General features: G+C 37.7%; 5 protein-coding genes across 7 annotated transcripts; 1 reads left to right on the top strand and 4 right to left on the bottom strand.

The window, feature by feature from the left end:
- Positions 1–12210: 12210 nt before the first annotated feature.
- On the bottom strand, positions 12211–14111 carry LOC122575434 (peroxiredoxin-like). The gene is made up of 4 exons (XM_043744328.1): positions 13971–14111; positions 13152–13635; positions 12832–13058; positions 12211–12755 (listed from the first exon to the last, which is right to left on the bottom strand). Exons 2-4 carry the CDS (start codon positions 13191–13193, stop codon positions 12296–12298), a joined length of 729 nt encoding a protein of 242 aa, XP_043600263.1. The 5' UTR covers positions 13194–13635; positions 13971–14111; the 3' UTR covers positions 12211–12295.
- LOC122575433 (negative elongation factor A) lies at positions 13655–16607 on the bottom strand. The gene is made up of 6 exons (XM_043744327.1): positions 16317–16607; positions 15574–16006; positions 15075–15488; positions 14814–15010; positions 14643–14742; positions 13655–14568 (listed from the first exon to the last, which is right to left on the bottom strand). Exons 1-6 carry the CDS (start codon positions 16548–16550, stop codon positions 14336–14338), a joined length of 1611 nt encoding a protein of 536 aa, XP_043600262.1. The 5' UTR covers positions 16551–16607; the 3' UTR covers positions 13655–14335.
- Positions 16608–18273: 1666 nt separating this feature from the next.
- LOC122575435 (40S ribosomal protein S23) lies at positions 18274–19213 on the bottom strand. Its single transcript, XM_043744329.1, has 3 exons — positions 19061–19213; positions 18701–18860; positions 18274–18590 (listed from the first exon to the last, which is right to left on the bottom strand). The coding sequence occupies exons 1-3, from the start codon at positions 19062–19064 to the stop codon at positions 18323–18325; spliced, it is 432 nt and encodes a 143-aa protein (XP_043600264.1). The 5' UTR covers positions 19065–19213; the 3' UTR covers positions 18274–18322.
- Positions 19214–19612: 399 nt separating this feature from the next.
- LOC122575581 (tumor protein 63) lies at positions 19613–21209 on the top strand. 2 transcript variants are annotated; one of them, XM_043744690.1, is made up of 3 exons: positions 19613–19747; positions 19886–20114; positions 20195–21209. In XM_043744690.1, exons 2-3 carry the CDS (start codon positions 19905–19907, stop codon positions 20918–20920), a joined length of 936 nt encoding a protein of 311 aa, XP_043600625.1. In that variant the 5' UTR covers positions 19613–19747; positions 19886–19904; the 3' UTR covers positions 20921–21209. The 2 variants fall into 2 exon arrangements, with proteins under 2 accessions (XP_043600625.1, XP_043600624.1); XM_043744689.1 differs by having other exon boundaries at positions 19614–19781.
- LOC122575580 lies at positions 20980–23766 on the bottom strand. Of its 2 annotated transcripts, none has more exons than XM_043744686.1 (5): positions 23499–23766; positions 22738–22939; positions 22471–22681; positions 21541–22380; positions 20980–21469 (listed from the first exon to the last, which is right to left on the bottom strand). In XM_043744686.1, exons 1-5 carry the CDS (start codon positions 23539–23541, stop codon positions 21230–21232), a joined length of 1536 nt encoding a protein of 511 aa, XP_043600621.1. In that variant the 5' UTR covers positions 23542–23766; the 3' UTR covers positions 20980–21229. The 2 variants fall into 2 exon arrangements, with proteins under 2 accessions (XP_043600621.1, XP_043600622.1); XM_043744687.1 differs by having other exon boundaries at positions 21541–21680; positions 21816–22380; positions 22738–23766.
- Between the last annotated feature and the right edge of the window lie 6 nt (positions 23767–23772).

A 23772-nucleotide genomic window follows, 5' to 3' on the forward strand; every position in this document is an offset into this window, starting at 1 on the left:
ATCGAGGCTACTGTCTGCGTATCTCGATCTGCATCCTTGCGATTCCTGTCTCCGACCTCCCATCTCGACCAGCATCCTCCCGAAGATGTGTTTCACGAATGATAAATCGTTTTACAAGTAGATCGCCGATGTTTATGCATTTGTAGGAAGTTTAAAGGTGGACAAATCTTGCGTATAAAATGTCGAAAGTATAACACTCGTTATAGTATTCAGTGGGTAAAACATTTTTATATGTAAGTTGTACATTTTTAATTTATATTCGTAGAGATACGAATTTGCATAAATATCGGCGATCTATTCGTATGATTTTCACGTGGGTATCGGTTCGATAGGTAAATTGGTTAGGAGCAACACGTTGAGTGGAAGGAAGGACTCGATCGTATCGAGGTGTCCGAATTCGCAGGTTTGTCTGCGGTCTCGTTTGAGTTTCCACTACCAAGCTGTTTGGTAAGTGTCCTTTCGACGTGTTCAACTATCTCTATGAGAATTGGGCGATATAGCGAAACGGTTGTTTGGCCAATTCTCGGAGAAGTTCCTTGGATGGACGTTGAAGCTTGGATCGTACATGTAGTATAATTTAAGCTCGATGAATTCTGTTACTCTTTTTTAGTTTTATCGACTTAAGAATCTATAAGCAGAATTTTGTTTTGAAAGAGAAGATTGTAGCGAACTACGTCTGTTTGGTACGCAAATGCATCGGAAAAATGGTCGTTTAGAGAAACATCGATGGAAGCACGTTGAAGAATTCGAGCGAATGGTATTCGTGACGCAACGACGTCGAAGATATTAGCTCCGCATGGCCGGGAACCGTCGCCGATGGATTAAACGCAGTTCGATTGATTAAACACGATTTATATTGGCGTTAATAAGCGATGGCATTGAATATTTAAAGCGACTCATTAACTCGGTAATTGCGATGAAACGGCGTAGCCCGCGAGGAGCGTTGATCGATCGATTTCAATTTCGTTCCTTTTTGTTCCGTCGTTACCTTCGTTGCGGAACAACGTTTCCCTATCGCTAACAAGCCGATCGGAAAATTCAGCCGTTCGTCGATATCGCTTCTGGAGTTCGGATGAAAAAAAGAAGAGGGAAAAAACTGGACGAGGAGGAGGAGGAGGAGGAGGAGTCGGAAAAAAACTATTTCTTCCCATTGGATGCTGCGTCGTCAAATGACAGGAAATTTTTTTCGATTTAACGAGACTGCTTTAACATCGGAATCGTAACCTCGACGGAATACCCGTCGTGAACGAGTCAAAATAAATTTGTATAAATATATAAATAATGGAAATTGGTGTATTCGAAATTCAAGAAACTAGAGATACCTCCTCTGAAATAATTTTACTACCACTCCACGAAACTCTCTGTGAGTTAAAAAAAAAAAAGAGTTGTAAAATTCTCGATTTTTTTAACAAAAAACACTCGCGATACCCGATATATGTTTCGCAAACTAGCTGCCTGTTAAACAACACGTTGCTTCTACTCTTTCACCACTAAGCTTTCTATGGTCGTTTTAAAATCGAGCACATGGATCTTCGTACCTTTCGAAAATCCTCTCCGTCCTATCAATTAACCCCCCACCCCTGATACTTTTGAATCGAACTAGCCCAGGATTCAAAAAAAAATTGTATTAGGATCTTGTTTGTCCCTGGGATCGAAAATTCACCAGCTCATTGTCGGCTGCAATCTAGAGTCGAATTGCAACCTTCCCCTCTCCCAATACTTCTATGCGCCCCGTCCTGGGGTAATTTAACACGTAAGGGGATGACGACGGTCTCGAAGCCCGTGTCCTACGGGGTCTCGTATAAGTGACGATCGTGTTACACCGGCAAACTCACGAAATCTTTCGAAGAATCTATTCTTCGATCACCCTCCCAATGATTGGTCTCATTACTTCTGCCCTGATATCCAGACCTTTTTCGAATTTTTCAATGGGGACGTGGTGGTAGAAGGTGGAAGTTATTACCGTAGGCGTGATGAAATTTTTTTTCTGGCGACATTTGTTACGAAGTTTGTTTCTGAAGTTATTTTTCTGTACAATGTTTCTTTGCTTCGATAACACGTTATACGATGCAGCGTAAAAATCATAACGATGTTGTAAGTCGGTTCATTGCTCGTTAGAGTTTAGGTTTAAGTTCTACACGTTATCTTAAATTGAATGTAACCGTGACGGCATTCGAAGAATTCCAGACAAATTAGTGGGAACACGACGATAATTGTGTGCGAGTGGACCAAAGCCGGTCTTGGGAACGAAATAATCTACGATTCACCGACGAATTACAGAATCTGTGCAGAACAGCGCCGAATAGGATTGCGCGATTGAACGATGGGATAAATCCCATGAACCGCGAAACCATCGAATATTTCGTGGATGTATACCATTACCGATTTCAGGCTCCCCTAACCGCCAGTTATCCGTCTAAAATCCATCCTGTCGCTGTCCGCCGACAAATCTCGTGATCGATTCGAGTGTGCCATCAAAACATCAAGCAAAACTCATTCCTCGGGAGAATACCAGAGTTTCCAGAACCATGGGGGTCCTATAGACCACCTGCGGTATTACACCCACTTTTGTCTTTGTCACTGTGATCGAGAGACCAGAGTAGAACAAAAAATCAGTAATTCCTAATGGACGAGCGGACAAGGGATCGCGACGACGACGACGACGACGACAACAACAACGACGATGGTCTTTAGTAAATTAAACGCGGTCCTTGATGATCAACGGTGAAAATCGCGTGATCCAACGTCTGTTTAAGCACACGCAGCGGTCGAACGTCCATGCGAGTGCGCGTAATTCACGTGATTCGCGATGAAACACAATCGATAACACGGCTTAATTGCTGTAGCCGTAAAAGGAGGCTCATTTGTATAAAGCTTCATCGTCCGGCTAATCGAGTTAATTATCAGGCTGATAATGCGCGGACGACTTCGCAACAGCTGTGTTGGATAGAAAAACAGGGAAAAAAGGGACAGGCCGCGCAGATGACGCCTGAATCCTGCGTCTCCTTCCTTGCGCCCCGCTCTTTCTGCTTCGCCGTACGAGCAACACGGCCAATTTATAGCGGCCATTATCGCGGACGCGATCCTTCCGTGACTATTATTACCTGCCTCCGCAGCAGCTCGACAATTACTCTAATGGAATAATTTTTTGGAAAATCTATCGAGACCTTCCAGCATGGAATGGTTACAGCGGCCACACCCTTTGCACGTCACTCCAATTGGAACCTCGTTTAGTCACAAAGCAACGAAACAAATTCTTTATTTGGTGATTTGGAAGAGGGTGACGTGGATGATATGAAAGTAGAGAAACTTGAGGAGAGATGTAATGGCGAAAAGTTGATTCTAAGGTTCTGATCGTATCGAACATTCTGTATCAGGATAGATTTGTACATAGGATAACTACAGATCTACACGCGTGCTTTTCGGGTTTAAACAAGCGTTGGTTGGAAGCGCCGTTTAATTTTAAACGGAATACTCTGTTTCGCTGACGAGATAGTAACCAACGAAATCGGTCGATTTTCATTCCAGAACGCAGACATCGAAAGTCGAATCCCGCAGGAAGATTGACGCGTTCGCGAGACTGCCACCAAAAGAGACGAGAGGGGTGAAAGGGGGGCTTAGCTTATAGACCGCGCTGCCAGATCGAATTGCTTTTTACAGCGGACGGTCGCGAGATATCGAACGCGTGGTCGTGTGTATACTCGTGCACGTTTGTTGTACACGCATGCATGAGAAGACGTTCGTTGCGTGTACAGATTCGCGTGGATATGTGTGCGCTAGCACGCACAGTGCACAAATACACGTATGAACATGGGAGGCACATGATGCGTGTGGGGCGCGGCGCACAGGCATAAAAGAGCAAGCGAAAAAGGGAGCCTCTTTTTAATCTAGCGACGATTCGCAACCCCCTGCTTCTTTCATAGTTACGTGCTTAGTGCTTATACCCATTGACTCCCTCTCTTTACTCTGTTGCCCGAGCTGTCTGTCATCGTCCCTCTTTATACGCTTTGTCGTCGTGTCAGAGCGGCTCTCTTCTGTGTGACCGAGGGCCCGGACCAGTAGTATCACTCAGACTTTCTACTCCGCGACCAACCGCGATTCTATTACTTGCCGCTTCTACTTACTCGATTTGTCGTACCCGAATGGTTTTACAAGTTGTGGAATCATCAAATTTTTGACACCTTCGAATCTTGCAGCGTTCGAATTTATAAATTTGCAAATTCCCGACTCTTCGAATTGTCAGAGTCCCAGAAATATTCAAATTGTAGAATTCATCTAGCATTTTACGCGAAACAACCATTTTCCCCATTACCCAAGTACCGTTTCTCCCTACAAATTGGCATATTTTAAAACGCTGCTCGCAGAATAACGTTTTAGACCAATTGCAGCGCAAATGTTTACTGGCTCCGGTGTATTCCTCGGGCGTGTCGTCGCGAAACCGAGGTTAAATCGGCCGAGACCATTGTTCGAAATAACACGCGGCTCGCTTTCTGTTCCTTTCTCCGAAAAGTGCATCGCTCTTCGTTCACCGGTTTTTCGCTTGCATACACACGACGGCGTGCACGATGAACGCGAGCCTGTACCAGGCCGCATATGTTGAACATGTACAATACCTCGTGATCGTATTACCATTCACGATAAACCGGCGGCCAGAGACTAATACCGAAAGCGGCAGTAATCAACCCTTTTGACGAAATTTCAATCGGCATACTTGCGGTTTCACCCGATACCGCTAAATATCGCCGCTTTGTTTTATTCATATTCGGTTAATTAAATCGCGTGGAGGATCATTCGCAAGGATCTACAAATTTTTAGACTTGCCAGGCGAAATGAAATTTTTCTATTTCAAGAAAATTTAGTTCGCTGTCGGAAATTTGTAATTTCTCACTTTGAACGCAATACGCTAGCAAACTGATGGAAACGATCGATTCAATAAACGATACATCTTGAGGGACTGGAATGATTCTTTTGTAACGCATATACGAATAAAAGCTTGCTTTAACTCTTGCATGTATATTTTTCACTTTGATTTCTTCGGTGGTAGTCGTTTATAGTTTAGTTCCGGTGTTAGAGATATAAACGATAATCGTCGAGAGATAATTTTATAGCATTTCAAGTAAACGTACCGTCCGATTAAGGGGGCATTGTAAAAAGGAATAGACTACTCTGGGACGCACGAACCGTACAAAGGTGGAGCAGTTGTATCTTATCTCGCATTTAATCGACATCGTTGAACCCAACTGTGACGCTCCTAAGCTCCGGTAATTACTTAGATGGACGAACCTTTGACACGAGCCCCCGATTCAACGCGGCAAATAAAACTCGTATCGTATATACTCGGTTTTAAGAATTCGTTCAGTTTCATTCCCCTAGTTAATTACCTCGAGTTTATCTTCAATTTTCAACGCTTCGATCCTATTTTTGTTCTTGTTCCTCTTCCTTTTTTTTCTTTTTTTTATTCATACGTTTCTTTCCGATGAAAAAAAAAAAACGAAAACAGGGACGAGCATTAGAACGATTGATAATGGTCGAGCCGATCATTTATTCCGTTCGATGAATTTTTCATTGATCGATCGTCGCGCGCGCCGCAACGACGACGACTTTCATGTTAAATGAAAGTTGCCATCCAGATAGAGAGGACGAATGGTAATTGCGATTGCCACGGGTTGAGCAATTAGTCGAGCGATTGGCGCGTCGAAACGCGACGAGAAAGGAAATAATACGAAACCGAGAACGAGCGTGTAATTAATATTGTACAAGCAAAGCTATCGAAGTTTCAGTTACGCCTGATATTCTGGTATATAGACGAGTGAAAATATCTCTTAATTCGCCCCTGCCTCTCCCTCTCTTCGTCAAATTACATTGTTCAATTCCCTGTATGCGAATTTACAATGCAGAATAAGCGTTTTAGAAATTGCCGATGGATTGGCGATAAATTGCAGAAAAGCAACGTGTTTCTTATATTTCTGTGTGCTATTACGCGGATGAAGAATCGAAATTTCTAGAACAGTTAAAAAGGATGATCGTTTCTATGTTTCGATTTGAATCAAAAGCAAATAAATTAAAGGAATTGTACGACGGTTATTATAATCTTGTTTTGCTTCAAACAGATTCTAGAGGCGAAGGCCTTCGGAAATTGAACAAACATAACTAAATTCCAAACTTTCTAAATTTATTTTCTACGAATTTTTTCATTTACGCTGATCTTACATTAGGATTGTAATAATTGACTTGTGTGACAATCTGAAACATTAAAAATAACTTTGCACGGTTTTCATATTTTATAAAACAATTCAAAAGACAGATACTTATCCCTCGATAGAGAAAACCGCGACTCGGAGGGTCGGAGACGATTGATTCGCGATTACCACAGCATCGAACGATCGATCCAGGCGAAACGATGGTTAAGCAGATAGGGCCACCTGTCTATTAGCTCCGGGTATCCCGGTATCGGAGTTGTTGATCCTTTTCCGGACCCCGGGCGAGCGCTTCGTTAATTAATCTGGCAGCAACGGACTCGCTTCGGCTCAAAGGCACCCTTTTTCGCCTCGGTTCATCCATCCATTTACTTGCTGCATGCGATCTCTTTCCCGACGCTTTTCACCACGGAACACGGCCGAGGACAACGAGCCGTGCAAGATAATAATTAAAGTTATAGAAAAAGGAGAATCACAAGCATGTGCCGCCACTTAAAAATACGATGGTTTATTCTCGATACGTTTCACTTCATAGTTTACTTCGTTTAAACTTTTTACGCATAAATTTTTCTCCGATTTATCGATGGATATGTGTATCTCGGAAATATGAATGAATGGAACTTTAACGGAGAATTTAGCATCTTTACATTTGGGAAAGCGAATCCAAATGTTTAGATAGTATTAAATAAATTGATCGATTTATTTAATTTAATTTCCTCTACTCTTGATCCTATCTCAAAGACAAAATAAATGAAACTCTTCATTCGTATCTTTATATGTCGGACAATTTCATTTTATTAGTTTTTCCACCCCTAAAACCAACCGATTGTTCCACCAAAGCTGCTTTCTCGCGAGTACAAAAGAATCGTCGCGTGTCGGCGATTGGTCGACGAAGCACCAGCGAAACAATCGGATCGAGCCGATTCTAGGGCGACGCGTGGATGATTCGCGAAGGTTGGTCGATGCGAGCAAAGACGAAAAATTAAGTCGTCCGCTCGATTATTCTCCCCACCCCGGTGATTCTATTCCAACCTACTAATAGAGTCGTCCTCGTGTACTCTTTTACTTGTCAGGCGAAACTATCACGGCGTTGACCCCGCGCTCGGCCGGATAATCGACTGAAAATAACCCCAAGAGACACAGGACCCCCCTGGTTCCCCGGACGCAGCCTGCCGAATACAAAGTCGGTGCATCTGTTCCGTTGTTCGTGAAAGGAACGAATGACTCCGACAATTAGAGAGCAGAAATCCCAGCGAAGCGCTTTTACGAGCTTCTTCTTTTCTTGCTCACGCGATCGCGGAGATTGCGCCTGCCTGCTATGGGGTGGAATCGGCCAGATTAAATCGGTCGGAGGAACGATTACGTCCTGTCTGGACGGAAATAATGCCCGTCAGGGGCTGGTACTCGCTGCCGCGGACCAAAGAATTAGAATCTCTTTTGAATTTCTGTTGGATCAACGATTAGTGCTGGAATTGAAGTATCTGACTGTAGGATAAAGCAGCGATTTTCATCCTTTTCCGTCTCATGACACGCGTAAACTAATTATTAAAAATTAAAATAACAAAGATACGCAAAGTTTGCTTAAATTACTCGTATTAACAGATAATGATAAAAGCTCGATACCTTCCTATTGATTCTCGATCTCTCGGAAAATCAAATAGAAGATTCCATCGCTATCAAACCACCTCCTCGAATGGAAAGAAGAAATCAAGAGATCGAAAGATCGATGGGTCATTTGTAATTAAATGCGCCATTAAGCGAGCTTTGATGAGCGCGGAAAGTTAACCCTGATACAATGGCCAAGCAACGTAAACAACGAGAAACCGATCTTTGTCGTCTAATTCAGGAACACGGTGGGTGGGCAATGGCCATGACAAAAGACACATTTAGTTAAATGCAAGGCGCGAGCCCGCGTACCGCATTGTTTTGATCCGGTTTGAGTGGGTACAATTAGATCACGCTGCCGGCGCTATAGTTTCGACCCCCTATCGAGCCAGAGGAGGCCCGGATTGGCTTCGTTGTAAGCCAACGTGATACCAGGCCAGTTTTAGCGTGCAACGATGTACCGGTGGCGTGTCGCGAATCTCTTTTCATCGATCTGATGACCACCTCGTCCATTCGTGCGGTAAGTGGATAGAGTGGACTGCCAGTGGTACCTTGTCGAACACAGCTTGCCTACATAAGGGAGTCGTTCATTTAATACTTGCCGCTTTTCTTTCTTCTCCGCCATTTCCCTCTTTTTTGTTTATCTAACCTTATCTCTCTCTTTCTCTCTCTCTCCCTCTCCTTCCTCTACTTTCCTCTACCTCCGGTAACCACTAGACGAACCTATCGGAAGTCGAATTGATCCAACTGAGTTTTTATTCATTTCTTAGTTCAACTACATAAATACATGAACGACACTCGATTCTCAAGAAACAAATAGTTCATTTGCATAAGTTCATCCGTCCTAAGGTAAATTTACACAACGTATTAAATAGCAACGTATATAACATATCATCGCTTTTCTATAATTTTCGAATTACGGAACGGATCGATGCGGTTTCCGAACGACTCGAATACAGCGTTTACTTACGAATACGACTATTTATTGGTGAAGACCAGACAAGACCAAGAATCGGATAAATCGGTCCAAATGCTAACTGCCAGATTAACGCGAGTCTAACGTGGTCGATTCTTTCCCTAATGCTTCTAGATCGAAGCTTCTCAATAGACCAGGGTCTCTTTCAAAGTCTCTTCACGATTTCGTGCAACGGAGAGAATCTAACCGTGAAACGTTGCCAACGTGTCCCATTTGGAACGGTGACGATCCATCTGAAGAGAGATGAGAACACCGATGCAGTCGAACGGAGATAGCAGTCAAGGAGGAGGAATTCGTGGAGCGGCTGCAGCAGGGTAATCCGATTAGCCGATCACCTCCGAATGCGCCTTGTAACCGGAAAGCCAGTGTGAAAGTGCTAAACGAGCAATAAGAAAGTAATGGCAGTGTGTTCAAAGCAAAAAGCCAGCCCCTTTCGAAAGCAACATGGGCGGGCTTTCTGCCACGAATCAACGACTGGTGGAGGGGGTGGAAGAGCACACCGCCGCGGTAGCGGGTGCAATTACGGATTTTGAGTGACAGATGCTCGCCCAGTCGGCAGTCGGAAGATTAAAACAAGTAATCAAAGCCCCAGTAGCCACCCCGGGATGGATATGGATGGATGCATTCCCCTGCCTCCACTGGGTACAACCCCGCCGCTCCATTTCTCTCTATCTTCCTCTCTGTGTCTCGTTTTCGTGGCCGCGCCACGTTTTCCCTCCTTGCCTTGCTTCCTCGCCACCGACCGGGCCTAGGCAGCGAGGGTTACCACCAGCTACTATAATATCCACCTATCAAGCCGCGCTCTGAATGCTCCTTTAAGAAAATGTTCCTTTTTCGCTTCACAGTACTCCTCAGCCGGGAGGTTATTAGACGGCTCCTATCCCTGGCAGGGAAAAAACGAGTGGCTGACAGGAGAGCAAGGGGAAGGACGAGAAAGGGAGACTCAAACGACCAGCGAGTTCTATTTCACGAGAAAACGATAGAGGATGCTCTTTGACGCGCGCGTTCGCTCGCTTCGATCGGCTCCGCTCGACAACAACCGGCCGATTCGCCAGTCGACTCGCTTTCTTTCTTCTTCTCCTTTTACTTCTTGTCCACGCGCCCACAACCAGCGCCACGACTATAGACTATAATCGCGGTGAAGACGATGCTAACAAAGTTAAGCGACTTGCCGCTTATTGTTATCCGCGTGACAGAATGTAGCGTGAGATCTTTGGCACCGATGAATTTGCGGCGATTACGAGTAGAGCGTTGAAGTGTTTGAGATTTACTTTCAGCATGATTTTTGTCGTAATTTTTATCGCGAAAATGATCTAGTATCTTCTTTTATAATTATATCAGGTCACCACCCCATAAGTAGTACGATTTTTTTTCATATATTAGATGAAAATAAAAGATTACCTGTGTTTGATCAATTGTTTATTTCTTTTTATTAATCTTTCTATTCCAATTTTATAAAACCTTCATAGCAACAGTTTTAATCGTTTTAAATTCAACTTTCAAAAAAATCGCCTTAGTTATACGTAGAATGACGTAATATTTCTAACAAATCTATCCCAAATTCCATCTACATTTTCATCTCGAAATTAATGCATTAATCTAAAGTGTCTAAACACCATCCGTTTTATATTACGAAATTAATGGATCAAGTTCGGTATGAAAGTTTAACAACCAGACTAGAGTGAACAGCGACGTTAAGGATAAATGTTAAGGTCAGTTAAGCGTTCGTTACTGGCAACAAAAGGAGCAATTAGAACAAGAAGCCGTATGGTCGCAGCCCCAACAATCGCGGGGGCGGAACAAACCGACGACGATAGGCGACTAGAAAGTCGATTAGAGGAGGAAAATCCGCGTTCGCCTGCCGATGACATAATCCACGTTCACTCTTAATCGGACAGACATTACGACGGAATTGGCGAACGTAAAAATGTGGTTCGATAATCGTTGCGGCGAAACAATCACGGAGAAATAAAATGAAGGAAAGAAACAGAACAGAATGTAATTCGATTTCGCAAACTTTCTAAGAGACGAAGGCGCGAGTCGACGAAAAAATCTATTTTGCTATCGTGGCAACGATTGAATTCATAAGTTTCTTTCTGATACTTTCAAACGTGCGTGCCACGATTTCAGCCGATTATTCAGCATTTGTCTAACCTCTTTGTCCATCGGTATTTCTACTTTTCTCTACAAAAAAATATTGCGACATGAAGCACATTGTAGCAATGGTACGCGTAAACGCGAAAAAACGAAATCTCTTTATTTTCAGCTTCTCAGTTTCTGTGATCAAGGCATACTTACGTTTCCGAATGAAAGATTAGAAACTGTTTTTAGTTTTTTTTTTTGGTAAATGAAGAAAATGAATATTTCAATATTTTAATGATTTGATAGATGTCGAATAGATTTTATTCAATGGACGCGAGCAATATCCCTTATCGATGCGCGACGACTCTACAGGACTCGAGGAGACGGAACATGTTTAATCTTAAGATTTCGGTTCGCAAAAGGCAGGATTGGATTTTATAGGGCGAGAAAGGATGAGCCGTTTATCTCTGGCGTCGCTTTTCAGTTTTTCCCTGCTTCTCGGTCTATCTTATACATCGTTCGTCTTCCAACCCCTCTTCTTTGGTTACTTTATCCCTTCTTTCGGGGGCGTTACCGGCGTCGGTATCTTCTTTATGAAATAATAAGCTCTCTTTTAAATTCATCGCTAATGCGGTTCCACTGATTCCCTAGATCGACCTCCTTTCCGCCACTCAGACCTCTTTGATAACGATCAATATTAATCTAAACGTAAAACTTTCTATTGATTGATTGATTGAAAAAAATACATCGATTCGATAAAATAAATATCTTTATATTAGTAGAGGATATTAAGCGATTTCTAAATGAAATTATCCCGTAATCATTTAAGCTATGATAATAATCTGTCTTATACCTTTCCATCGTTACTCCTTTCTTACACAAATTTGGGAAGAATTACTTTCACTGCGGAAAGATGAAGAAGAGAAGCTAATCCGAAACAGACTTTCAGAGATTTGTCCTATCGTCATTACTTTCGTCGCCATAAAGAATAAAATTGACCAATACAAGATTGCTGTTCTCCTTCTATACTGACACTCCAGATTTGACCCTTGAATCCTCTGTATCACGCGCGTATGTACGAGACTGTTCACGTACCTTTTTTTCCCCCTTCTTATTTTCAATTCAAGCACCGCAAACAGTCCCCTCATGGCCTTTGCTTCTGATTCAAGAGTCTGAATATACATATCCTCCATCTGGAAGCTGAAAAAGTTCCGTCTAAGAGCGGCCGGATTACATAAACGCGCATATTATCGCTCGTATTTTTCACAGCTTGAAAGAAAAAGAAAGAAATTAAAATAAAGAATAATTTTTAAAAATTACGTAAGATTATAAGACGCATATTATCCCGTCTTCGTGATATTTACAAGTATTTTATTACTCCATATTACAATACATTATATGTTACACGTTAATGAAAACGGTTCGTTCGCAATGTTCAATTAACTGATTCAAAGTACTGTTTACTATCTTTTGGGTTTGGTTTAATAGTTTTAGAATCTGGCTGCCAATTAGCAGGACAGACTTCTCCATGTTTTTCAACAAATTGAAATGCCTTGATGAGCCTCAATGTTTCATCTACGCTTCTGCCCACTGGTAAATCATTTACACTAAGCTGCCTCAATATTCCTTCTTTATCTATGATGAAAAGGCCTCTTAAAGCAATTCCAGAATCCGGGAGAAGGACATTATATTTAGCCGATATTTCCTTGTTAAAATCACTGAGAAGAGGATAACCCAAATTGCCACCCAGGCCTCCCTGTTTTCTTGGCGTATTAGTCCATGCTAAATGACTAAAATGCGAGTCTGTAGAAACTCCAATTACTTGCGTATTCAGAGCTTTAAACTCTGAAATTTTCTCACTGAATGCTATCAACTCAGTGGGACACACAAATGTGCTAAAAATAAAGTCTTGTATTTATTTTAGAGAAAATATTTGTTTTCCTCTGATCGTTCTCTATCGTTAAAACTTACAAGTCTAAAGGATAAAAGAAAAGAACAACATATTTTCCCCTGTAATCACTCAAGTTGATTTCCTTGAAATCACCATCAACGACGGCAGTTCCAGAAAACTCAGGTGCAGGTTTCTGAATCTGAAGCTGACAGGAAAAAAGATTGCTACTAACGAAAAGACTTCGAGCGTATTGCACTAACGTCGGCTGTCGAGTTTTAAACATCAAATTTGATGTTGCAACAAGTGTCTGTAAATGTATATATTACGTTACATATTAAAATAAACTTCAGAACTTAAATGAATTAAATGATTGATATCTCTATCAAGTTAATCGACTTACCTTACATGTGTGGGAATGTAAAGATGCTAACAATCGAAGCATTATTAATATATAAATTACCGGTTACGTGGATGGGGAAGTATTTAAACGAACACGAGGCTACTTCACAAAATAATACTTATTGAAAGCTTACTCTCCGAAGGTTTGATAGCTTGTAGTTCTTAGAGGTTATATAATTCACTTTTCTTGTGAACAGCGCATTTTAATAAGAAATAATTACGAAAAATCACTGTATTACATTTATTTCAATCACATACAGATTTATTCACGTGCAAATTATTATAAAAATAATTGTTTAATTTCTTACGAAATATTCTCTTCAGAAATTAGGATACCCCTACAGTGAAATGTTAGAGGGCGACAAACGTAGGATTAAAATACAAAACTGATCTTCGGAATCGCCAATATTTCGATATTCAACTCGATACTTGAATAATTCTCGAACAATATAATCGATCGTACTCGATTGATTGATAAGGTGTAACTGTTAATAAAATTAAATATTTATCAATATAACCATATTTTATTCAAATAACAATATTATAAGTTTTGCGTTCATTCTTATTCAGTGGGGAAACATATAATTTATATGTATATTTTATTTATATATAAACGATAATCGTAGCATATAAATTAATAACGTTTGGTTTCTCCTACAATGGAAAATATCACACTGTCCGTTGATAAATAATATTTAACTTTATAATTAACTGATGATTCATGATAATTTGTTCATTGTCAGTGAAACCAGATACACGTTAAAAATAGAGATTTTTATTTCAGATAGGGTTTGAAATTTGTTGAAAATTACGTTCATACGTTATATACGTTGTGTCCAATAAAAAATGCATTCGCCATTTGACTCATCCTCTATTTTGAAAAGTGGAAACGATGTATTTCTTGATTATTACATATTATCTTTTTGAAGTAACACAAGTTCTTCTCTTATAACTTTAAAATATACACCGCACTTTGAAGCCTTACTACTAAAACATGATATACAGGTCTGCTTACAGAGGCCACATCTTGCCCTCTGCACTCAAATTCTTTAACTATCTATACAACAGAGCTTCTTTAAAAATAGTCATCCAAACAACGGCAATGTCATTGATTTATATAATCGCGATCCGAAAAAGATCTCTTTTTTCGTTTTTATTTTCCTTTTCTTTTATTTTGTTTTTTGTTTAATTGGAAGCCGTTGCATTTGCATTGGAAGCAGGGGTTGTAGCGGACGTTGATTCTTCTGTAACGATTCGTCGATTCTTTTTTATCCTTTTCCATTCACCATTCGTGTAATTCATTTGAAAATGTGTCTCGACTAACATAGGTACACTTGTACCATCCGGTTGCGTCACTTCTTCTATATTTTCCGAGAGCATTACTGTGACTATATTACCCAATTTCGGACAAGGATTATCTAAGCAATAAAAGATGATAGATAAGAGTGTTTATATTGAAAGATATTTGAGATTGTAACAAACAGGCGCATACCCCTTGAGCCAGCCATAAAACCTAGAATAAGGGCCTTTTCTGGCCGGGTTACTTTATTAGCTGTTCTAAACATTTCTTGCGCCTCCAACATTTGTTCTCGCTACAAATACACAAAATAAATTAACGATCTTATAGAAGTATGAATCCAATATTGTAAATATTTCTACACACCGTGAGAGACAAGCCTTTTCTTGTGTTTGCTGCTGCATTGGCAGGTTGTGCAGTAGTTTGTATACGAATTTGTGTAACTGTCTGAGCTGGTCTAACCGTTTGTACTCCGACAGGTGTACTTTCCACTGGTGTAATAACTGTCGGTGTCGCAACAGGTACAACTGTACTTGGAGTTGAAGGTGTACTTGGCGTTGTAGCTGTAGTAAAAAAAAAAATGAATTATTTTCTGTTCATCATATGTAACTATATACAAAAACATACGAGTTTGTGGCGTGGTTACTGCCGGTGCTCCACTTGGAGGAGTAGATGTTGTATAAGATTGCATAGATGCTACAGGGGTGATTGGAGTAGCAGGTGGATTAATCGAAGTTAAACCCTGAGCATACTCTGGCGTAGTCGATGTTTCTGTTGTAGCCGTAGCTGTTGATGCTGCGGCAGCTGCCACTGCTTGAGCTTCCGCAACTTTCTTCTGTTGTTCTTCTAATTCCATCATTCTCTTTCGTTTCTTTGCTTGAGCATAGCCAAGTGGTTGTTCGTTAATATCTAATAACTTAATGCCACCATCTTTGCGCATTCTACTACTGAGAGGTGTCCTATTAGACATTGAAGAGCTTGTAAGTGAGGGAGAGCGAAAACCACTTGGAGGGACTCTACTAGGAATGCCTTTCAGAGGTGCTGCAAATAATATATTATTTTATATTTTCATATTCTTTTTGTTTTTTCAAGATAATCCTATCTAGAACTACATATATAAGCTTACTTGTGTCAGTCATTTTTCTAGGCATTCCTCTACTTCTCACAGGCACTGTAGGAGCAGTACTTTTTTTTAGATTACTAGCAGCATCTGTACTCTTTTGAAGCAACTCTGCTCTTAATGCAGCACTTTTTGGTTTTCTTTTTAAAGTAAAATGCTTGACTGGGGTAGGCTGTTGACCAACCACAGAAGTAAGAGCAGTCTTATTAAGATAATGACATTCCAAAGGAAGCATTGCTGGATCATTTTGTTTTTTCAAAAGTTTCCGAAGATCATTAACTAATTCTCCAAAAATAGGCCTATGTTCATCTAAATCAGTAATATCTGTATTCAAAGAACCTGTTGATGGAAATGTCTTCATCGCTTCGGATAACATTGATACCCACAATTCGCTGTCCAATGATGCCACTTCAATAATTTCTTCCAATTCAACACGCCACTGCACAATTTAATAAAATTATAAATTACAAATGTACATATATATATATATATTCATATATATTTGTATTTATACATAAGAATTAAGCTTAAAACATCAAATATCAAATATCAATTATATTAAAAATGAAGCAATACATTACATATTTTTTTGAAGTATAAATAATTAAAATTCATAAATTTATTTTATGGATTATTCAATATTCAATGTATTGAAGCCATCGTTATAAATATTTTTACGTGTATTTTAAGAACAAATTGCTGTACTTTTTCGCGCCTTAGATATTTGTAACAAACAAACTGTGCCTTACCTCCTCGACATTCCGTCTTGGAATGTGGAAAAATGAAAGAAGTAATTTAAGTTTAACTTGCGTTTGAAGATCTGGAAAACAGTCTTTAATGTTCCGCAATACTTCTGCGTTGAGTTGTGAACAAATTGAACTTCCAGTCCAGCTATCATTTGACGTTCCAAGCTTGTTATGAAGCCACAACGACGTATCACTGTCCCTCACATTCGCCATATTGGAGTCGTTTGTTTCGTACATTTGACGTACATTGCCGTGGTGCGCCACATGTTATTCCCGCCATGTTCCCGCCATAAAGTAACGTGACATATGTATATCCATACAGTATACAAATTGTAGATGGACATTGATCTATTCATGATATATTAAATATATATATCGTATCAATATCACATCAATACATAATCATATCAATGAAGATTCAAGTATACTCATGTGTAATGCTAAACCAAAGTTAAATTATTCCATACCTATTTTGAAAATTTGCGAAAGGATCTAAATGAGCATCTATGATCTAAAGGATAAAAAATTATCACCTATTTGTGAATCTGAAAAAGGGAGAACATGTGTGACCAGTATATGAACATTGTGACCCAGTATAATCCTGTGGCTCACTCTAGCGTAAATACCTTGTACTACAGTAGGGTTAAAGCTACCGCGGCGAATTTAACTATACAGTAGCGTGGCCGAGGCAATGAACAAAGTTTATTTAACAAATTTATCGATTAAAAGTTAGAATTGTTAATGAATAATAACTGTGATCACTTTCAAATTTCGTATTTACTTTCGTTACATAAGACATGCATTTCGAAGATATAAATCGCACGTTTTTTAATACTATAAACTTCAATTAAATCAACGTTTACAGGCATTAGTTAATAACTATTTGTGTTATTGGATAATAAATAAAACATAGATTGTCATGTAAAATCCGAGCAGAGAAATAGGCTGCTCTGCGACCTAAAAAGTTAGAATCGTTGAATCGTAGAATCATTAGAACCGTCACGCTGAACTCAGAGTCTAAATAAATTTCATTAAAGGGCAAAACTTTTTTTAAAGTACTTAATCTATTATAATTCAATTTTAAATATGAGTTATTGTTTAAGTTAATTTTTCTTGCCGTGTGATTCTTCAATTAAACGTCGAATTAGTTTTCCGAATTGTTTGAAGTTAAAACACAGGCAGAGTGCCTCAGCACTCCACAGGCAGAATCTTTTAAATATCACGCAACAATGTAATAGAACAGATTTCAAAAATAATGTCATTAAAAAATGTATATAAAGTTGCCTATAATTAATTCTACAACTACAAAAAGTTCCTTATAAGAAAGTATATTTCTGAAAATGAACCAGAAATGAAGAAGCTATATTTTACTTTCTGAGTTAATTTGTCATATAGAATCATTTCTTTACTGATTGTACCAACTAATGAAAATGATTGAGATTTGTTACTTAATGAAGAGAAAAGAAATTGTATGGAAGTGCGCGCATTACTCCATTGATTCATGGTCACATTTAATGCAAAAAGTATCAAGAATGCATTATACTCCAGGAATGCTGATATTAATAATATAAATTCAAACTTTTCATCATTAAGGCAGATTTTGTATATTTTTATATACTTGCTTATATTTGATACAATTAATGTCAATTTATATAAATTAAAATTATTTGATGTTCAGTTCCTACAAGCAAAAAGGGAAATATTGAATGCCAATGTACTATAGTAGGAAAGTTAAATACTTCATTGAATGAAATTATTAAAAATGTTATTATTACATATATTATAGAAGTTAAGAATGCGTATTTTCATACTTATTGATTTGTAATACTAATTCTCTTTTAACTGTTTTTTTAAACGTCGGTCTTTGCGTTTGTATTTTTGTACTTTTGTAAAAGTAAAAACTTCTACAGGTATGGGTAAATTAGTAATTAATTAAAACGGTTAATTAATAAAATATTAATTGATTTAAAAATCTTTTATAGATTTGTTAGAAATACATGACAATGATTTTATGATCTAGGTCGTTCTTTCTTTTCTTTATAAAGTGCAAGTAACGAAACATTAGCAACTTTCACTACTTTGAATCGAACTCCTGGAATATCACCCACGGCATGACCTTTACGACCAAAACCTGCTACCAAAACTTCATCATTCTCCTCGATATTGTTTAAACAACCATCCCTAGGTACAAAAGCAGTAATTTTCTTGCCATTTTTGATAAGTTGCACTCGTACACATTTACGAATAGCAGAGTTTGGTTGTTTGGCTTCTACACCACTGAAAACATACAATCGTTCAATTAAAATTTCATATAGAAATTTATTCCAATTCGAAGAGATTAATATAAATATGATATAATAACAGACTAATAATATAAATATACATACACTTTTTCTAAAACAATACCCTTAGCATGAGAAGCACCACCGAATGGATTGGCTTTCCACCGCGTTCCCAAGTGAGCTTTTTTGTAGTCTTTATCATTCCATCGCTGATCGCGTCTGTGGTTTACATGTTTACGCGCAGTACGAAGACCACGAGGTTTACCTGTGAATCAAAAAGTTAGGTTATGTATCATTTTTGTTTAATACATTTAATCTTCATTTTATTATTTCAAAATCTTCTATGAAACGTTTAACGAAACTATAATTAAAACAAATTCAACAGTCGATAAGAACAACACATATAATTATCAATTTCAGATTTACACTTTTAAAAACAATGTAATTTTAACATCGACCACTGACCCATCTTGCTCGTTGTTCTATACGACCGGAAGAGGCTAACGTGAATATCTAATAAATCAACGTTGTCTGTTACCGATGTATTGGAAATTATACGATTTCGAATGAAGTATCCGCATGTAAGCGTCTTCGATTATAGCTTGATACTTTTTAATTGGTCGACAGAATTTAGAAATCCCGTTAGGATTAAATATAGATAGATTTTTATTAATAAGGTAAAAGTCAGATGAACATGTATAAAAGATATAAATTAAAATATTAATTAAGAAGAGGAAGAGAAAACAATTTCTTTTTTGTTTTTTTTTTTTTTTTTTGTTAAAGAGTATTATCTTTAACATTCCTAATACGCATACCCTCACAAGCGCCGATTATACAATACTACTATTTCATGTATTATAACTGATTTTGAGATGAGTTAACGAGTTAATGAGTTTATTTCTTTGCCCTGGAAGCCCTTCAGATATAAAATACATTATTATTTGAGCTCCAACAGATAGTACGATTTTTTAAATAATTGAGAATCGACCATTATTTCAACGAATGATTTTCCCGCGGATACAAATGGCGTCTTTTTCACCGCAACGTGATTTATATTTATATGCGGGTTTATTGTGACAAATCTAGCAAATATTTGATGGAATATGACTACTGCAAATGGGTTTTCAGACTCACAAGAGTCTGATATATTAGGTGAAGAAGAATATAAGGCACTAGTAAAGGATATGTAAGAAGTGTTGATATATAATTATTATATTACATTCTCATGCATATCGATATTTTAGTTTTCGCTTGTATTAAATATATTACATGTTATGTTGCTTTATTTAGTGGAGTTAGTGGATCTTGGATGCAAAGTATAACAGAAGAAATGGAGGAAAAGTACGATTTGCCACAACAATATTTGGAATCTAAAAAGCAAATGAAAGATGAAGAAGAAGAACAAGATGAAGAGTATTTTCAAGAATTTGATCCTGCCATTCCAATAAAAGAAGAGTTTCCTGGTCGTTATAATTTTCAGGTTTCACTGGGTAATCTGGATTCCAGTAAGAATTGGGTAGTAAGTATATAATTAAACTGTTATTAATTACATACAATAATGTCTTAAATATGTAATTTAAATTTATTCATTTTATATAGTATTCACAAGTATTAAAAAAAGTATTTATCAACATGGAAGAAACACTGCCATTACGTTTTAAGTGGGAACCACCTGAAGATGGTCTTCTTTTACGTACTGCCATGGTTTTTAGTTTAGATCAGTATGCTAGTGATCCAGTTAGAAGATGTCATAATCACATGGCACCAAATAACCCAAGTAATAGAGATATAACCCCCAGAGTGATCAAACATGTTGTTCGTTGTACACACCATCTTACCATGTATGAAGAAAGAGGTGAACATCTGTCTATAGTGATACCCCTTAATAGACCACAACCTGGTTCTCAATATGTTCCAGTGTGCTTCAAATTTTTATGTAAAAACAGTTGTCCATCTGGAATGAATCGCAGACCAACAGAACTAATTTTTACTTTGGAAAATTGTAATAGGAGAATTTTGGGTCGCCGAAGACTTCCTGTTAGAGTTTGTAGTTGTCCCAAAAGAGATAAGAAGAAAGAAGAAGCTGAAGTAACAGATGGACAACCTGATATAAAAAAAAGAAATCTTTGTATACCAATTGGGAAAAAAATGATGCCTTCCTGTGATACACATGTCTTCAATGTTCAATTAAATATTGTTGGAAAAGAAAACTACTTAGCTGTATTAAAGTATGCGTATGACATCATGGCGGGTCAAGCCATAAAAACTGGTCAGCTTGATTTTTTTAAACCATACATGGATGATATATTGCGTAAAACTCCCTAAATGCATATTTGCATGAATGTTATGTCTTTCACATTTATGTTTAAAAAAAACAAGAAACATGGTTTTATAATGTGCTATCTATTTATATATTTTACAAAGTTAATAATGTATATTTTAATAATTCCATTTGTTACTGCATGTTAATCTTAATAGATGACTATCCTCTTTTATAGTGGATTCTATAATGCATCGTAATATAATAACTACTTATATATATATATATATACATATATTAATATTGTGATACTATATATTTTTTACACTAAAATATAATGTACTTTTTAATTTTTAATAGTTTTTATGTATATTCTATATCTCAAACTGTTCATTTGAATGACATTCTATTAGTTGAATGTCCAATGTGTACAATAACAAAGCATTTGGTAAGGGGGCAATGTGTTGGGATGTTAACATCATGGGATTTATAAGACTTGCAACACTTCTACGTATTTTTATCTCAGTGCCATTCTGCCCTTTACCATATAAAGTCCATTCCCATGGTATTTTTCCCCCTCTGGTACTACTGATCCAAACAATTTCATCTTCACACTGTATATTTATGATTGATAACATTATTTTGTATACGAAATAAATAACTGTATCGAGCTTAAAAAATATACCTGAAAGAAAAAGAGATCTTCACCATAGTGTAATATGTAAACAGCTTTTGAACCAAATGGAAGAGGTACTGGAAGTTTAGCGCAAATAGAATAAAAATGAACTTGTGGTAGTTCGTGAATTCCGCTCAAATGTTCCAATACTGTAACAGGTGTAATAATATCTTTACATCCACTTTGCCTTGAAAGAGGACACATTATTTGGGTACAGGCTATAGAATCTATAGAGCCTCCCCAAATTGGTGTGGGAGATACATTGGACATTAAACTATTACTACTTGATATTAAGGTAACAGTTGCATCAGTTTGCAAATGACTGTCAACATCTTTCATAGTCTCTTTTGACAATTCTCCAGTACTTGCAGATTTCGTTCGATCATAAAAACTTGCATGTTCATCAGGGTTTAAATCTACAGGTGCAGTATTTGCATTTGGCTTTTCACTGGAAACTATTGTTAAATTATCCGCTGAAGCAGCTTTCTCCAATCCACCGCGAAATAATCTGCTTAATAATAATTGACGTGTTTTCGTATTTGTAAAATCATGTTTCTCTGCTGTTTGTTTTAGTTCTTTCTTCTTGTTTTTACCAAAAAGCCGATCTTGAAGATTTCGCGTGTGACATTCTGCATCGTTATTTACATTGCCTTTTATGTCAAAAATGTCCTGAAATAACTTATGAAGTTTATCCGCAAGCAAACACCTTCCTTGACCCAGTCTAACTCTACAAATCGGACAACGATGTGTTTTCGATCTACATCCAACACAAATGATATGACCATGAACACATTGAGAAACTGGAGGCAGTGAGCTTTCCAGACAAACTGGGCATTCTAGAGCTCGTGTCTAAATGAATTTAATAATTATTTTTCTAAAATATCATAAGGTGTATCTAGACAAATTTAAAGGAACTATCTAATATTAGAGTATACAGACCACTCCAGCTACTGCATTCGCAAGTTTACAGGCCACTTCTGGCAACGGTCCTTTCACAGCTATTCCTGTTTCTTTTTCTCCTTCGTTAATGTATCTCCAAATAAATAATTTTAAATCACATCCTTCATAATGATGGACTAAAGCCGCTATTTGTTTTACTTTTAATCCTATTAAATCCTTTCCATCGATACTAATTAAACAATCTCCAGTTCTAAAATTTAACAGACAAAATAAAACAGATTATTTCGTTGTTTCTCTTATTCTTACCTAAGTCCAGCGTGATCGGCAATACTCCCGGTTTCGATATGGCTTATCCACGGATAAGGATCCCATTTTGATTTTGTTAAATGAAATCCGCAAGATTTACCAATTGCTTTCGTTTTTTTTATATTTTCCAATATTATACAAATTTCCCCCGTAAAGGCTGTATCGATTGACGCACTGTTTTCCGCCATATAAATCTTAACACCTGCAGATTCAGTTAAAAGTTCTGAAGTAGATGCAACAGACATACTTTTCCCGAGATTTTCTATTAATTACACCCATTTAAATTTTTATCATTATTTAACATGTAAATGTTATGATCTTCACGAGGGCCACGCAATAATGAAACTGATCGAGTCTGTTCTCTAAGCACGTTAAAACACTTGCTTGTGCACCTTCACCTAATTTCGTGTCCTTGACATTTATTCTGTGAGAGAATTGCAGCTTTGACCTTTTCCTTTTGCTTTAAGATTGACATAAATATAAATTTGAAAAAAATGTTTTTTTTACAGAATACTATAAACGTATTAATTATACTGAAACATTTACGTTTTAATAATGAACGCCTTATTAATAATAATTAATTATTATATATATCACCTGTATTGATGTATAAACGCTATCGTAAGTACTATACTTTGGTTACTATATTACACGAGCTTGTAAACGAGCTTGGTGAGGTGTTATATTACATGACATTCTACAGTCTTATACAAGTATAAACCAACGATATTGCCATCCTTTCATGGCATTAATATACTTACGTAGTACACCCCCGTAAGGGTGTCTTACTTGAACATGCATCATTTATTATTCCTATTGCTTGAAAGTATCGTATTATTTAAATCGGACAGTTGTTTACAGCGATCTATCATCTGAACAGACACATCAAGTAGGTTAGTAACCTGCTTGTAAGATACGTTAGGATGATAAATCGTCAAATCAGCCGTAACTTCAATTAAATTAGGTACTGAACACACAAAAAATGCCTATTACAAAATTATAAGAAGTTTATAATTTTAATTGGTGAAAAGATTA

Source organism: Bombus pyrosoma, linkage group LG15 (genome assembly GCF_014825855.1).
Source record: "Bombus pyrosoma isolate SC7728 linkage group LG15, ASM1482585v1, whole genome shotgun sequence".
Classification (NCBI taxonomy): Eukaryota; Metazoa; Arthropoda; class Insecta; order Hymenoptera; family Apidae; genus Bombus; species Bombus pyrosoma.